Source organism: Monodon monoceros, unplaced genomic scaffold (assembly GCF_005190385.1).
Source record: "Monodon monoceros isolate NGI ecotype Baffin Bay Population unplaced genomic scaffold, NGI_Narwhal_1 Super_Scaffold_20, whole genome shotgun sequence".
Lineage (NCBI taxonomy): Eukaryota > Metazoa > Chordata > Mammalia > Artiodactyla > Monodontidae > Monodon > Monodon monoceros.
The window spans coordinates 62,650,244-62,665,762 of NW_021703777.1; the positions used below are offsets into that span (position 1 = coordinate 62,650,244).

The 15,519-nt window shown below is 36.6% G+C and overlaps 1 protein-coding gene across 11 annotated transcripts in view; it reads left to right on the forward strand.

Moving 5' to 3' along the window:
- Positions 1-15,519, forward strand: part of CLOCK (clock circadian regulator) — a 144,313-nt gene that overhangs the window by 112,908 nt on the left and 15,886 nt on the right. For all 11 annotated transcript variants that reach the window (XM_029235758.1, XM_029235761.1, XM_029235757.1 and 8 more), the window contains 5 exons: positions 1,482-1,629; positions 2,196-2,271; positions 11,321-11,462; positions 13,226-13,326; positions 13,864-13,953. In XM_029235758.1, coding sequence (XP_029091591.1) covers positions 1,482-1,629; positions 2,196-2,271; positions 11,321-11,462; positions 13,226-13,326; positions 13,864-13,953 — 557 coding nt within the window. The remainder of the gene's footprint in view (positions 1-1,481; positions 1,630-2,195; positions 2,272-11,320; positions 11,463-13,225; positions 13,327-13,863; positions 13,954-15,519) is intronic.

A 15,519-nucleotide genomic window follows, 5' to 3' on the forward strand; every position in this document is an offset into this window, starting at 1 on the left:
GTATATAAGCTCTACATCTAGAGTAAGAGAAGTAGATTTGTTTGAAAATTGTAATAGTATGTCAAAATATTAGAACACTATTTCATAAATTTTGATATCCAGGCCCAGGAGGTAGGGACACATTTAAAGAATCTCTTTTAGAAAACTCATAGTGAGTGCTTCATTAATGTTACCTGCCGTTGTTATATTAGCAGAAGGAACGTTATCATCGCATTTTTTGCCCTGTTCTAAACAATTTACGTACATTATTCTCTATTTTTCATCATCACAGTTGTAGAAAGTAGATACTACTATTATCTCCACGAGTAAACTGAGACGCAGAAAGGCTAACTAATTTACTTACAAGCCCATAACTCATTGGTGGCAGAGACAGGATTAGAGTCTAGCCCTACCCCTTTACCACGTGCTATTCATTCCTTGTTTCAGAAGTTTGTTTTTAATAGGTTTTATTTGCTTCTCTGATCCTCCTCCCCAAATCCTTCCCTCTTGAGTGTCCTCTAAATTAGATATTTAAGATACTTTCATAATGTCTTAGGCCGGTCTCATAAACCTCTCTCTATGAAAATAAAGCATGTTATATAATATCATCAGCTATATGGAAGATTTTCAGAGTAAAGTCACTTCACAAAAACATTCCTCACTTCAAGTGATAATGGGCACTAAGCTCCATGATGTATTAAAAAATATCTGACACCTCTGTTAGCTAGCTGGGTAATTTTGGACAAGCAGTTTGAAGTATGTAGAACTTGGTTTCCTCATTAATAGAGAGAGCAAGCGATTCCTGTCCAGCATTTCCTAAGGTTTGTTGCATGAATGCCAGTCTATTAAAAATGAATTGTATGGTCAAGGAAAACTAGGTAACAGCTTATAATCCATCCCCATCTCCCCACCACCAGAATCTTGACATATATTAGCATACTCAAGGCTTTGAGAAGACCTGTTTAACAAATTTTCCCAAGTTAATTTAACCGCAAAACCCATTTGTTGCTTAATATCATTAAAAGGCTTCCGAACTTAAAATCTACAGAGAATGTTTTGGGAAATACTGTATTGTCAGTTACTTTAAATAATTAACTTTTTCTGATTTTGGTTAGTTAAGGTTTAGAATTAAATGCCTCAAAGATGCTGTACTTGTGGGGGCCGGGAGGGTGGGTGGAGCCCAGGTGTGATTACTTATTGCTGTTGCCCTCAGTATGCCTTAGCAGGAGAAAGTCAGTATGTGAATAATTTATTCTTGAGTATTTGGAAATTTACTGTATGTGAAAAGTATCTAAGACCAGCAATAACTGGCTGTAAATTGGGCACTGTGGAAGATATGCTAATTGCTGTCTCTACAGAATAGCATTTTCTTATAATTGTTGTACTATATGTTATTGAAAAGCCAGAAGAAGAATTATATATACATATAGATATAAATGTGGGTGATACCTTTGGCTAAAAATCTAATAATATGAATCAAAACATATTTCTTTTCTTCTTAGTAATGCAATATGGGAAAGGCAAATCATGTTACTATAGGTTCCTGACCAAAGGACAACAGTGGATTTGGCTTCAAACTCATTATTATATCACTTACCATCAGTGGAATTCAAGACCAGAGTTCATTGTTTGTACTCACACCGTAGTAAGGTAATAATTCTTTTTACAGAATTTCTGAATATAGAAACATCCATAATGATTCTGGAATGTAATTTTATGTATAACTTATTAATGAAGTACAAAGTGATTTTTTCACCATTTTTGATATATATTTCAATTTATTATTACATTTACTTATAGGCATTATATAGAAAGAAATACAGTACAGATATGTAGAAATATATAATTCTTGACATAAATTTTATGGTTTAGAGCAGATGTTGTAACTGTCTTTTATATACCACAGTCAGTCATGTAAAAGGAGAACTGGAGTAGATAAAGCATACTCTTCCCTTATTTAATTCCTCTTAATTTAAGTTCTGTGTGGTTATGGATCATTTACAGTAGCACATAAAACTTTTGAGATATGTGGAAAAATGGAATTTGAACTAAGATATACACTGTATGTATATGTTTTAGGTTTTTGTGGTGCATAGAAAATAGTCTGGAATTTGTGATGAACAAGTAAGACACATAACAAACACTGAATGGTTGCACCTCTGCAGTATTTTAAATGAATGATCAAACACTGAAATTCTATTTTTTACCATTTGTAGTTATGCAGAAGTTAGGGCTGAAAGACGACGAGAACTTGGCATTGAAGAGTCTCTTCCGGAGACAGCTGCTGACAAAGTATGTTATCCTACAGTTCTTTTAAATTATTTTTATTTCTTCCCAGTGAAAGACAAGACTCAACACATATTTCCTTACTTGTGACAGGGTTATAACTATGCTTTACTATTTATTTTTATATTAAATTTAATATCTTACAACCTTGTGTGCTTCTAAAAAAGATTTGAAGGGCTGCTATTTAGTGATAACTGTATGAGAGACATGTATGATCTCAGATTTAAACTAACATTTGTTACAGTGTGCTAGGCTCTGGCTAGGTTTTTATATAAATTACAAAATGTCATTTATTTCTCAGACATCCATATCTGAGTAGGTGATATCCCCACTTTGAAAATATTAAAACTGAGCTTAAAGACTCATGCCTGGCAAGTTACAGTCAGATTTTGAACTCTGGTTTCTCTTTTCATTGTATCGGGTAGGAGTGTAGTATATTAGCTACCTATTGCTGTGTAACAGAACTTAATGATGTAAAATAACACACATATGTTATCTGATAGTTTCTGTGAGTCAAGAATCCAGACACAGTTTAGTTGGGCCCTCTGCTTCAGAATTGGTCATGAGGCACAACGTTTCAGCCCAGGGTCTCTCACAAGTCTGTAATCAAGGAGTCACTGGGGGCCACAGTCATCTCAAGGTTCAACCTAGGCAGAATCTGTTTTCCAGCTCACTTAGTGGTTGTTGGAAGGATTGGGTTCCTAATGGGCAGTTAGACTGAGGGCCTTGGTGCCTTGCTGGCTGATGGCCAGAGGCAGTCCTCAGTTCCTTTCCAGGTGGCCCTTTCTATCAGAACAAGTATGCAAGAAGATCTAGGGAGAGAAAAATCCAGCAAGATTAAAGTCAGTCTTTTGTAACTTAATCACAGAAGTGATATCCCATCACTTTTGTCTGTTCTGTTCATTAGAAGTAAGTCACTAGATCCAGCCTACAGTAAAGGGGAGGGATTATACAAGGTTATGAGTACCTGAAGGTAGGAATCATTATGAACCATATCAGAAGTTGCCTACAACAAGTATTTTTGACCTGTAGAAAAATAAGTGGAATGAAAAGGTCAAGAATGTATATTAAAAAATGAGTTAAAATAGGCAGCATGCCAGGGGACAGAATGGGAGGGTGTCATTCAGTCATTCAACAAACCTTATTAAGTACGTTCCATGCACAGTGAAGAAAACCATCAACGAAATGAAAAGGAAATCTACCGAATGGGAGAAGATATTTGCAGATGATATATCCAGTAAGGGATTAATATCTGAAATATATAGAGAACTCACAGGACTCAGTAACAAAAAAGAAGTCCAATTAAAAAATGGGCAGACAACCTGAATAGACATTTTCCCACCAGACACATGATAAGATGCTCAACACCTTTCTAATCATCAGGGAAATGCAAATCAAAACCACAATAAGGTATCACCTCCTACCTGTCAAAATGACTGTTATCAAAAGGACAACAAACAACAAGTGTTGGCGAGGATGTGCAGAAAAGAGAGCCCTCATGCATTGTTGATGAGACTGTAAGTTGGTATAGCCACTGTGGAAAACAGTATGGAGGTTCTTCAAAAATTAAAAATAGGACCTATCAGTTTCACTTCTGAGTATTTACCTAGAGAAAACAAAAACAGTCGAAAAGATTTATGCACCCATGTTCATGGCAGGATTAATTACAATAACCAAGATACAGAAGCAACCTAAGTAAAAATGTGGTACATATATACAGTGGAATACTTTGCAGCTGTAAAAAAACGAAATCTTGCTATTTGCAGCAATATGGATGGATCTTGAGGGCATTATGCTAAGTGAAATAAGTCAGAGAAAGACAACTGATCTCACTTATACATAGAATTTAAAAAACAAAACAAATGAACAAACAAAACAGACCCATAGATACAGAGAACAAACTGGTGGTTTCCAGAGTGGGGCGGGGTGGGGGGGGTGTGGGCTGGGGCAAAATAGGTGAATGGGATTAAGAGGTACAGACTTCCAGTTGTAAAATAAGTAAGTCACATAGGAATATGGTTAATAAAACTGTAACAGCTTTGTACGGGGACAGATGGGTACCAGACTTACCATGATATTCATATTTAAATGTTGAATCGCTATGTTGTACACCTGAAACTAACAATATTGTGCATCAGCCATACTTCAGTTAAAAAAGAAGAGTGCCGGGCTTCCCTGGTGGCGCAGTGGTTGAGAGTCCGCCTGCCGATGCAGGGGACACGGGTTCGTGCCCCGGTCCGGGAAGATCCCACGTGCCGCGGAGTGGCTGGGCCCGTGAGCCATGGCCGCTGAACCTGCGCGTCCGGAGCCTGTGCTCCGCAACGGGAGAGGCCACAACAGTGAGAGGCCCGCGTACCGCAGAAACAAAAACAAACAAAAAAAAAGAAGAGTGCCTTCCCTGTGCCAGGAAGTACTGGACATCGCTCTAGCTGCTGAGAATATGGCTGCTGCTCTCATGGGTCCCATATGAAAGAATTTTTCCAAAGAGGCTCTGTCTGCTTAGTAGAGGAAAATCCAGCATGTTTTTAGTGAAAGAAATTTTCTGAGGAAAGTGCTTAAATCTAGAGTTCCTTGAAATAAGGACTATCATAGAAACCAAAGTAATACATATAGAGATTGTTCTCTTTACTTCTTTTTTTCCCCTCATGCCCATGTCCAATCCTAGGAAATTCAGCTAGCCCTACTTACAAAATATACTCCAACTGTGTCTACCTTCTCCCCACATTAATGTTACCACCATGATCCTCCTGAGTTTAGGGAAGAGGTCCACTTGAGATATATTTTTCAGAAATGTCCATGTGTGGATGGTTTTAGTCAGGAATCTAAACATGATCACCAAGGGAATGAGTGTAGAGAGAAGATGACCAGGCACTAAGCACTGGGGCACTCAACATTAAGACGTGAAGGGGTCAAGGAAGAACCAATCACAGGAGACCAAGGAGAAATATCCACTGAAGTAGGAATAATACCAGGAAACTAAGTTGTCCTAAAAGCCAAGAAAAGAAAGCGAGCGTGTCAGTGAGGAGTGAACAGTCAGCTTTGTCAGGTTCTGCTGAAATAAATTAAATTAGATGAGTACTGAGAATTGAGCATTCAGTTCAATAACATGTATTCATTGATCAGTAAGAACAGACCAGGTGGGACAGTAATATGAGGGAAAGCTTGATTAGAGTGGGTTTAGAAGAGAATTTTCTGAGACAAGGGGAATTAGAGATGGTAAGTAGGGAAGGGTTTTACTACAAAGAGGAGAGAGATCTGGCAATAATAGGAAGCACTGGGCTAAGAAGAAGCTTTTGCTTTTTAAGGTGGGAGAAATAATAGCATATTTGTATGTGGACAAGAATGGTCTGAAGGAGAGAGAGAAGTTGGTGATAGGAGAGAGAGCGGTAGAAATGCTAGAGCAGTGTTCTTGAGTAGGTGAAAGAAGATGGGATCTAGTGGACAAGTGAATGGATTAGGCTTAGCTAGATAGAGGAGCGATGATTTCAGCTACAGAAGGGGTTGGGAAACTGTGGCCGTTCGGCTTGATCTGGCCCTCTGCCTTGGTTTGTAACACCCACAAGCTACAAATACGTTTTTTACATGTTTTTAAGTGATTGGAAAAAAAAATAATGTTTTGTGACACACAAAGATTATATCATCAGATTTCACAGCCACACTCAATCGTATATTGCATATGGCTGCTTTTGTACTACAACAGTTGAATTGTTGTGACAGAGACTGTGTGGCCCACAAAGCCTAAAATATTGACTCTCTGACCCTTACAGAAAAGTGTGCTGATCCCTGAATTACAGTAGCATGAAGAAGGGTAGAATATGTGAGTATGTATGCTGGTAGGAAGGTTGATATAGTCGTGGAGCTGTGGCATTTCTCTACAGTGAAATAGGAAGCGGAGTTTGGGGTTTGAAAAGAGGGAAAAGTGTTGAATGGTTTTCTAGGAGAGTGAGAAAGTGAATGGACAAGGGAATTTTAGTCTGTTTGGCAGGCAGGATTAAGGGCTCATTGAGGGTCTTGGTCATTTATTTAAAGAGAGAACGACGGTTAGCATGTGTGTTTCTTCAGCCATGTTCAGCTGTGCAGGAACAGATGTGGAATAGGTTAATAATTGGGTTTCACCAGCACTGGTATTTTCCTAAGGGAGTATGGTGAAGGGAGATACGGGCAAGGGAGTTGATGATACACTCAAGGGTGTGCTTGTGATGATTAACCATCATTTTAAGCTGGTTAAAGAGGGAAGAGAAGACAAGAGTGATTATGAAACTGTGGTAGAATTGATGTATTTTAGGTTCCACTGAAGGATTATTGGAGTTGGGATACTAAAGGGAATGAGGAAGAAACAGGGGGAAAGGTGGTTAAAGAGTAGGATGTTTGAAACTGAGGTTATGGAATGCTTATTTTTATTGATTATGACAAGGTCTAGGGTTTAACTATAAGAATAAGTGACTGAGGACAAGTGGATGTCAAGGTCTTCATCAAGGAATAGAGAAGTCATGGTGTCGAATATGTGAATGTTGGTAACCTAGGAATTAAGAATCAGTGAGGGCAACATCTAACATCATACTCAGCAGGAGAAAAGCTGAAAGCATTTCCTCTAAGATCAGGAACAAGACAAGGATGTCCACTCTCACCACTTTTATTCAACATAGTTTTGGAAGTCCAAGTCACGGCAGTCAGAGAAGAAAAAGAAATAAAAGGAATCCAAATTGTAAAAGAAGAAGTAAAACTGTCACTGTTTGCAAATGACATGATTCTATACATAGCAAATCCTAAAGATGCTCCCAGAAAACTACTAGAGCTCATCAATGAATTCGGTAAAGTTGCAGGATACAAAATTAATACACGGAAATCTGTTGCATTTCTATACACTAACAAAGAAAGACCAGAAAGATAAATTAAGGAAACAATTCCATTTACCATCACATCAAAAAGAATAAAATACTTAGAAATAGACCTACCTAAGGAGGCAAAAGACCTGTACTCTGAAAACTATAAGATGCTGAAGAAAGAAATTGAAGATGACACCAATGGATGGGAAGATATACCATGTTCTTGGATTGGAAGAATTGATATTGTCAAAATGACTGTACTACCCAAGGCAATCTACAGATTGCAATGCAATCCCTATCAAATTACCAAGGGCATTTTTTGCAGATCTAGAACAAAGTAGCTTAAAATTTGTATGGAAACACAAAAAACCCCAAATAGCCAAAGCAGTCTTTTTTTTAAATTAATTAATTAATTTATTTATTTATTTTTTAATTTATGGCTGCATCAGGTCTTCATTGCTGTGCGTTGGCTTTCTCTAGTTGCAGTGAGCCGGGGCTACTCTTCGTTGCTGTGTGCAGGCTTCTTATTGTGGTGGCTTCTTTTGTTGTGGAGCACGGTCTCTAGGTGCTCAGGCTTCAGTAGTTGTGGCGTGCGGGCTCAGTAGTTGTAGCTCAGAGGCTCTAGAGCGCAGGCTCAGTAGTTGTGGCACACGGGCTTAGTAGCTCCATGGCATGTGGGCTCTTCCCGGACCAGGGCTCGAACCCATGTCCCCTGCATTGGCAGGCAGATTCTTAACCACTGAGCCACCAGAGAAGCCCCCAAAGCAATCTTGAGATGAAAAATGGAGGTGGAAGAATCAGTCTCCCTGGCTTCAGACTATACTATAAAGCTACAGTCATCAAAACAGTAAGGTACTGGCACAAAAACAGACTTACAGATCAGTGGAACAGGATAGAAAGCCCAGAAACAAACCCACACACCTATGGTCAATTAATCTATGACAAAGAAGGCAAGAATATAAAAAGACAGTTTCTTCAGTAAGTAGTGCTGGGGAAACTGGACAGCCACATGTAAAAGTATGAAATTAGAACATTCTCTAACAACATACACAAAAATAAACTCAAAATGGATTAAAGACATAAATGTGAGACTGGATACCGTAAGACTCTTAGAGGAAAACGTAGGCAGAACACTCTTTGACATCAATCACAGCAATATCTTTGGATCCACCTTCTAGAGTAATGAAAATAAAAATAAACAAATGGGACCTAATTAAACGTAAAAGCTTTTGCACAGCAAACAAAACCATAAACAAAATGAAAAGGCAACCCACAGAATGGGAGAAAATATTTGCAAATGATGCAACCAACAAGGGATTAATCTCCAAAATATACAAATAGCTCATGCAGCTCAATACCAAAAAACAAACAAACAGCTCAACCAAAAGAATGGGCAGAAGATCTAAATAGACATTTCTCCAAAGAAGACATGCAGGTGGCCAATAGGCACATGAAAAGATGCTCAACATCGCTACTTATTAGAGAAATGCAAATCAAAACTACAGTGAGGTATCACCTCACACGGGTCAGAATGGCCATCATCAAAAAGTCTACAAACGATAAATGCTGGAGTGAGTATGGGGAAAAGGGAACCCTCCTACACTTTTGGTGGGAATGTAAGCTGGTACAGCCACTATGGAGAACAGTATGGAGGTTCCTTAAAAAGCTAAAAATAGAATTACCATATAATCCACCAATCCCACTCCTGGGCATATATATGGAGAAAACCATAATTTGAAAAGATACATGCACCACAATGTTCATTGCAGTGCTATTTTCAATAGCCAGGACATGGAACCAACCTAAATGTCCATCAACAGAAGAATGGATAAAGAAGATGTGGTACGTATACATAATGGAATATTAGCCATAAAAAATAACTAAATAATGCCATTTACAGCAACATGGATGGACCTAGAGATTATCATACTGAATGAAGTAAGTCAGACAGAGAAAGACAAATATGATATCTCTCATATGTGGAATCTAAAAAATGATACAGATGAACTTACTTACAAAACAGAAGCAGACTCTCAGACTTAGAGAACGGACTTGTGGTTACCAAAGGGGAAAGGTGGGTGGGAGGGGTAAATTAGGATGCTGAGGTTAACATATGCAGACTACTATGTATAAAATAGATATTCAACAAGGACCTACTTCCCTCCATTATAGTGAGGAGGAAAGAGAAGATGGTTATGTTCATATACCTGGTATGTTAATAGGTAGAGTTACATATTTGGTGGTGGCAAGTATTCTCATCGATATAAGACAAAGCTATCAGTTGAGAGAGGGAGAAAGAAGCTTAGGAACAATGGGAAAGATATGGAGTAATTGTGAAGAGTAGGAAGATGAGCCCATTAGAAAACTTAATGTTTCTGCTTAGTGTTGAGTATCTTTTTTAGGTTGGCGGTCATTTTAGGTTGACTATAATTGTCTCCAAAGGAACAAGTGAGCTGGAAGGCTAGGTAGGACAGGGATGGTTTAAAGTTAGATTTTAATTTGTGCTCTTAGAGGTGCTAGAGTTTCTGGTAATGACAAGGAGTAGAGATTGAACGTGGTAGAGTAGAGGAAAAAGTTTCTTGGAGACGAGGAGTTCCTAGAAAGCTGAGAGGCCAGGACAGGATATTGGATGAATCACCAATATGGATATTGAGTTCTGGAGAAAGGTCAGAGTTGGTGTGAAGAAGATTTTGAGCAGTCAAATGCAGAGTTCCAAAGATGCTTTTAGTGCCTTGTCTGTAAACTTAAGTGTCATCTTAATTCTGTTGGGTTTTTTTTTTTTTTCACTTTTTCTTTTTTCTGATGTGGTGAAATACATGTAACAAAATTTACCATCTTAACCTATTTTAAGTATATAGTCGAGTGGTATTAAGTACATTCACACTGTTGTGCAAGCATCGCCACCATCCATCACCAAAACTTTTTCATCTTTCCAAACTGAAACTCCATACCCATTAAACAGTAACTCCCCATTCCCTCCTCCCTCCAGCCCCTGGCAGCCACCAGTCTACTTCTGACTCTGTGAATTTGATTCCTATAGGTACCTCATGTAAGTGGAATCATACAGTATTTGTCTGTATGTGACTGGCTTATTTCACTTGGCATAATGTCCTCAAGGTTCATCCATATTGTAGCATGTGTCAGCATTTCCTTTTAAAGGCTGAGTGATATTCCATTGTATGTATATACCACATTATGTTTATTCATTCATCCATCAATGGACACTTGAGTTGCATCCATCTTTTGGCTATTGTGATTAATGCTGCTATGAACATGGCTGTACAAATATGTGTTTGAGTACCTGCTTTCAATTCTTTTGAGGATATACCCAGAAATGAAATTTCTGGATCATATGGTAATTCTATATTTAATTTTTTCAGGAGCTGTTGTTACGGTTTTCCATAGTAGCTGCACTGTTTTATTTTATACATTCTTGTCAGCACTGCACAAGTGTTCCAATTTCTTCATATCCTCACCAACACTGGTTATTTTCTGTTTTTTTTTTATAATAGCCATCTTGATTGAAGTGGTATTTCTTGGTTTTGATTTGCATTTCCCTAATGATTAGTGATATTAAGCATCTTTTCATGTGTTTGCTGCTTATATATCTTCTTTGGAGAAATGTCTCTGCAAGACTTTTGCCCATTTTTTAACTGGATTTTTTGTGGCAGGTATTTTTGGGTTTTGTTTTTTGGTTTTTTTGTTTGCTGTTGAGTGGTAGGAGCTCTTTATATATTCTGGGTATTAATTCCTTATCACATAAATGACTTACAAATGTTTTCTCCCATTCCATGGTGCTTTTCCACTTTGTTTATAGTGTCCTTTGATACACTTCTGTTGCCTGTGCTTTTAGTGTCATATCCAAGAAATCATTGCCCAATCGAATGTTATAAAGCTTTTCCCTTTTTTTTCCTAAAAGTTTTATAGTTTTAGTTCTTAACGTTTAGATCTTTGATCCGCTTTGAGTTAACTTTTATATATGGTATAAGGTAAGAGTCCAGCTTCATTCCTTTGCATCTGTTGTTTCTTTAAATAGAGAATGAAACCAAAACTTTCTGGCTATTAAAAAATTTTTTTTTCATTTCTTTACCTAATATTACACAGGTACACTTCCCTTGTTGTGGGGTAAAAACTGATTTTGGGGAGGAGGAATTAGCAAGCAGTATTGCTAATTTGGGGACTCTGAACTGAACCACAAGAAAACATTTATTTTACTCTTGTCTCCTTAGAGCCAAGATTCTGGGTCTGATAATCGTATAAATACAGTCAGTCTCAAGGAAGCATTGGAAAGGTTTGATCACAGCCCAACTCCTTCTGCTTCCTCCCGGAGTTCAAGAAAATCATCTCACACTGCAGTCTCAGACCCTTCCTGTGAGTACCCCAGCCTGAAAGCAGACTTCCTTTAAAGAGGGTCCTTCCGAATTGTTTATGTTGCCGGTATCAGCATTTTTCGTCGACTGCCACTTTCAAATGATAAGTGTTTACATTTCCAAAATACACTAGCCTTTTCAGTGAGCAAGAGGCACATTGCTCACATCTAGCAAAGAGTTAAGTTTATAAAGTAGCCTATAGAATATGTAGGTAGTAATATTGGTCTTGTTATTTTTAAATCATCCCTCAAGAAGAAAGCAAAACTACTACAGTAATTCCTTTTTTATTGGTAGAGCCAGTAAGTAGTGCTCTTTGAGTTTGCTTTTTGAAAGTGCTTTGTGTGTATCTTGTCTTTATGAAGACTTACATAATTGTCATTAAATTAATATCCTTTTTAATTTTTTAAAAAGAGTCTAGCACCTTTGTTTCTCAGAGTATTAAAACTATATATAATGAAAAAGGGGGTTGTCTGAACTACTCAACATTGTGGGTAGAACATCAAAAGAGGTTAAATATAGAAATTTCTGAGATCATAGAAAAAAATTTTTTCCCTATTATAGCTATTTCTTCCTTTTAAAAAGCAAATTATTTTACTGTGGTAAGAACACCTAAAATGAGATCTACCCTCTTAAATTTTTAAGTGTACAGTACATTATTGTTGACTATAGGTATGACGTTGTACTGCAGATCTAGAGCTTATTCATTGTGCTTATCTGAAACTTTATGCCCGTTAATTAATAATTCCCCATTCCCTGCCTCCTGGCCCTTGGCAGTCACCATTGTGCTCTTTGATTCAATGAATTTGACTATTTCAGATACCTCATATAATGGAGTCATGCAGTACTTGTCTTTTTCTGTCACTGGCTTATTTCACTTAGCATAATGGCCTCAAGGTTCATCCAAGTCCCAAATTGCAGAATGTCTTTCCTTTTCCAGGTTGAATAGTAGTATTTCACTGTATGTATACACCACATTTTGTTAATCCATTCATCTGTCAATAGACATTTAGATTGTTTCCATACCTTGGCTATTATGAATAGTGCTGCAGTGAACGTTGGAATGCTAGTATCTCTTTGAGATGCTGATCTCAATTCTTTTGCATAAATACCCAGAAGTGGGATTTTTAGATCATATATGGTAGTTCTAATTTTAATTTGTTTGAGGAGCATCCATACTGTTCCTACGGTGTCTGCGACATTTCCCATCCCCACCAACGGTGTGCAAGGGTTCCAGTTTCTGCATGTTCTTACCAACACGTCTTCAGATTTTTTTTGAACAGTTTATAAGCTGGTTTTTTTTTTAATTGAAGTATAGTTGATTTACAGTGTGATATTTTTGATAATAGCCATCCTGACAGGTAGAGATGATATCTCATTGTGGTTTTGATTTGCATTTCCCTGATTAGTGACGTTGAATATTATTTCATATATCGGCTGGTCATCTCTATGTCTTTTTTGGATAAATATCTGTGCAAGTCCTTAGGCCATTTTTTAATTGAGTTATTAGTTTTTTTTTTACTATTGAGTTATAGGAGTAGTAACCATTTTTATATTTGGAGTTTTCCTATTTCAGATATTTTCTTTGTCCTTAAAAAAGTGATTAAAATGAATCATCTTGTTGTCATAGACTTCGCTTTTATTGAATAGTTTAGAAAAATAACTCAAAAACCACTTTTATTTGCTGAAATGCGTTTTGAGATTGATCTTTGAAAATTATATTTTATAAAGTACTAATGCTATTCTGTTTTTGTTGACCAACCTTAGCTACACCTACAAAGATCCCAACGGATACTAGCACTCCTCCCAGACAGCATTTACCAGCTCATGAAAAGATGGCACAAAGGAGGTCATCATTTAGTAGTCAGGTAAACTCTACAGGTAGTATTCTTCTGAATAAAGATTTATTAAAGGGGAAAAAAACATCATCTAAATCTTCAGAAATTCATTTATTCATTATCCCTTTCTATGAAATTCAAAATAGTTGTTGATACATAACACTTACTCAAGATCTTTATTTTTCTGTGAAGTAGTTGTCAAACATACCAGTCCTTTTGATTATTTTTCAGGTAAACGGTTAGATTTTTTTTTTTTTCAATTATGGAAGACTGATAATTCAGAGCCGTTTTATATCTAATTTCAAATACCAATCACTTTCAGTAAAGTCCAGCCAGCTTTTATTGGGAGCCCACGCAAGGTAATGTGGCAGGTGCCTTGAAAGACAAAAAGATAAATAGGGAATAGGCATTTCCAGTTTAGAGGGGGAAGACATGCCTATACTCAGCTAAAAAAGTATGAGGCTAATTGTAATTCAGTTATAAAGATGCCTTGGTGATATTTCTGGTGGAAGTACTCATTTATGGGAGTGATTGTCACCCCAGTGTTATTTTCTATTTTGCTTCTAGTCCATAAATTCCCAGTCTGTTGGTCAGTCATTAACACAGCCAGTGATGTCTCAAGCTGCAAATTTACCAGTTCCACAAGGCATGTCCCAGGTATTTCTGTTTGTTTCAGTTAAGTATTTTAAAATTATAAATTGTTTTTAAGCTACTAGAGATTTTTAAAAGTACATACTTACAGGGCAGTAAATCTCAGCTGTGGGCATTTAGAATATCTGGGGATTTTTTGATTGTCAATGATATTGGGGTACCACTGGCCCTTTAGTCAGCAAGGACCAGGGGTGCTAATTGTCTTTTAGGGTGTGTGACAGTTTTGCACAACAAAAAACTATCCTGTTTAATCCCTATTGAGAAACAGTATAGGCAGAAAGATATTAAAGATGAAATGTAGCTGTTCATTTTGTTCTTCTTATGGATAGTGGAAGAATTGAGTCATTTTATTCATATATTCATCCATTTGTTTATATACAGGACATTTATTGAGTTCCTTGTATTATCAGATATTGCAGGTGCTGGCAGTAAATATATCTGTACTAAGAGACTTTATTACATCTAGAGGGAAGGACAGTTAACTACAATACAATGTACTATAGTCTATGCTCAGGGTCCGAAGTCTTGATATGTGAGCACATTAGATGGACCCTTAATGCAGCCTGAGGAAGTGAAACAGAACTTCCTGGAAGAATTGTTACTTGGACTGAGTCCCAGAGGAGGCTTAAATATAAAAACTAGCAAGACAAAGGAGAGGTATTGCAAAAGTGACACTTTTGATTATAACTTCGCAACTTGTAATTTATGACTGCACTCATTCAGTGCCTCAGACACGTTAAAAATACTACTGAGTTGTGCTAAAAATAATCCAGAAGTTTCTGTTTGGTGTTAAAGATATCTTAACAGTATCTTAATTTCAAATAATGATAGTTAGCAATAGGTAAAAACAATGTTTTTCTGAAAATACCCTTATCATACGTGGTTATTTAAATTATGTATATATATATATAACTATAGCTATTATATATTATGACACTTGTACAAATATATTGGCAGTGCTATAAATTACCTAAATGTCATAATCTTGACTTTTAGCAACATATAATTGTGTAAGGTATTTATAACAGCACTGTATTATTAAATAGTATCTGGAGTTGCAGTAGTTTTTATCAGCACTGAGTCCTCAAAAGCTTTTTATTCTGAAGGGTAACAGAATTTTTTATGTAAATATTTGACATATTTTCAATATTATTAGTTCATTAATCTCAAGATACTGAATAAGCATTTCTTAACATTGTAAAGGAATATTTTCATGAAATAAATAGTATCGACTATGTCAAAAATGTTAATAAGTATTCGAATCTCGTATTTCATTCAGTGATGAAGCCAAGCACTCTGCCTCTTAGTTCTGTGATTTTATTTCCCGTTATTCCTGCTTTCTGTGTTTATTTTTATTTTCGTATTTGTATTTAATAGAAATCCTTTAAGTGGTGACAATGTAATGTTTACCTAAAGGTATAAATAACTTTAGTTAGGATAAAATATATTTGTATGACATAAATATAAAATTTCAAATAATGAAAAATTAAGGCATAGGGTATTAAACTTGTAATGTTTTCTCACGCCTAGTGTAATCTAATGTATGATTTGATCTGGTATTGTCAACTTCAG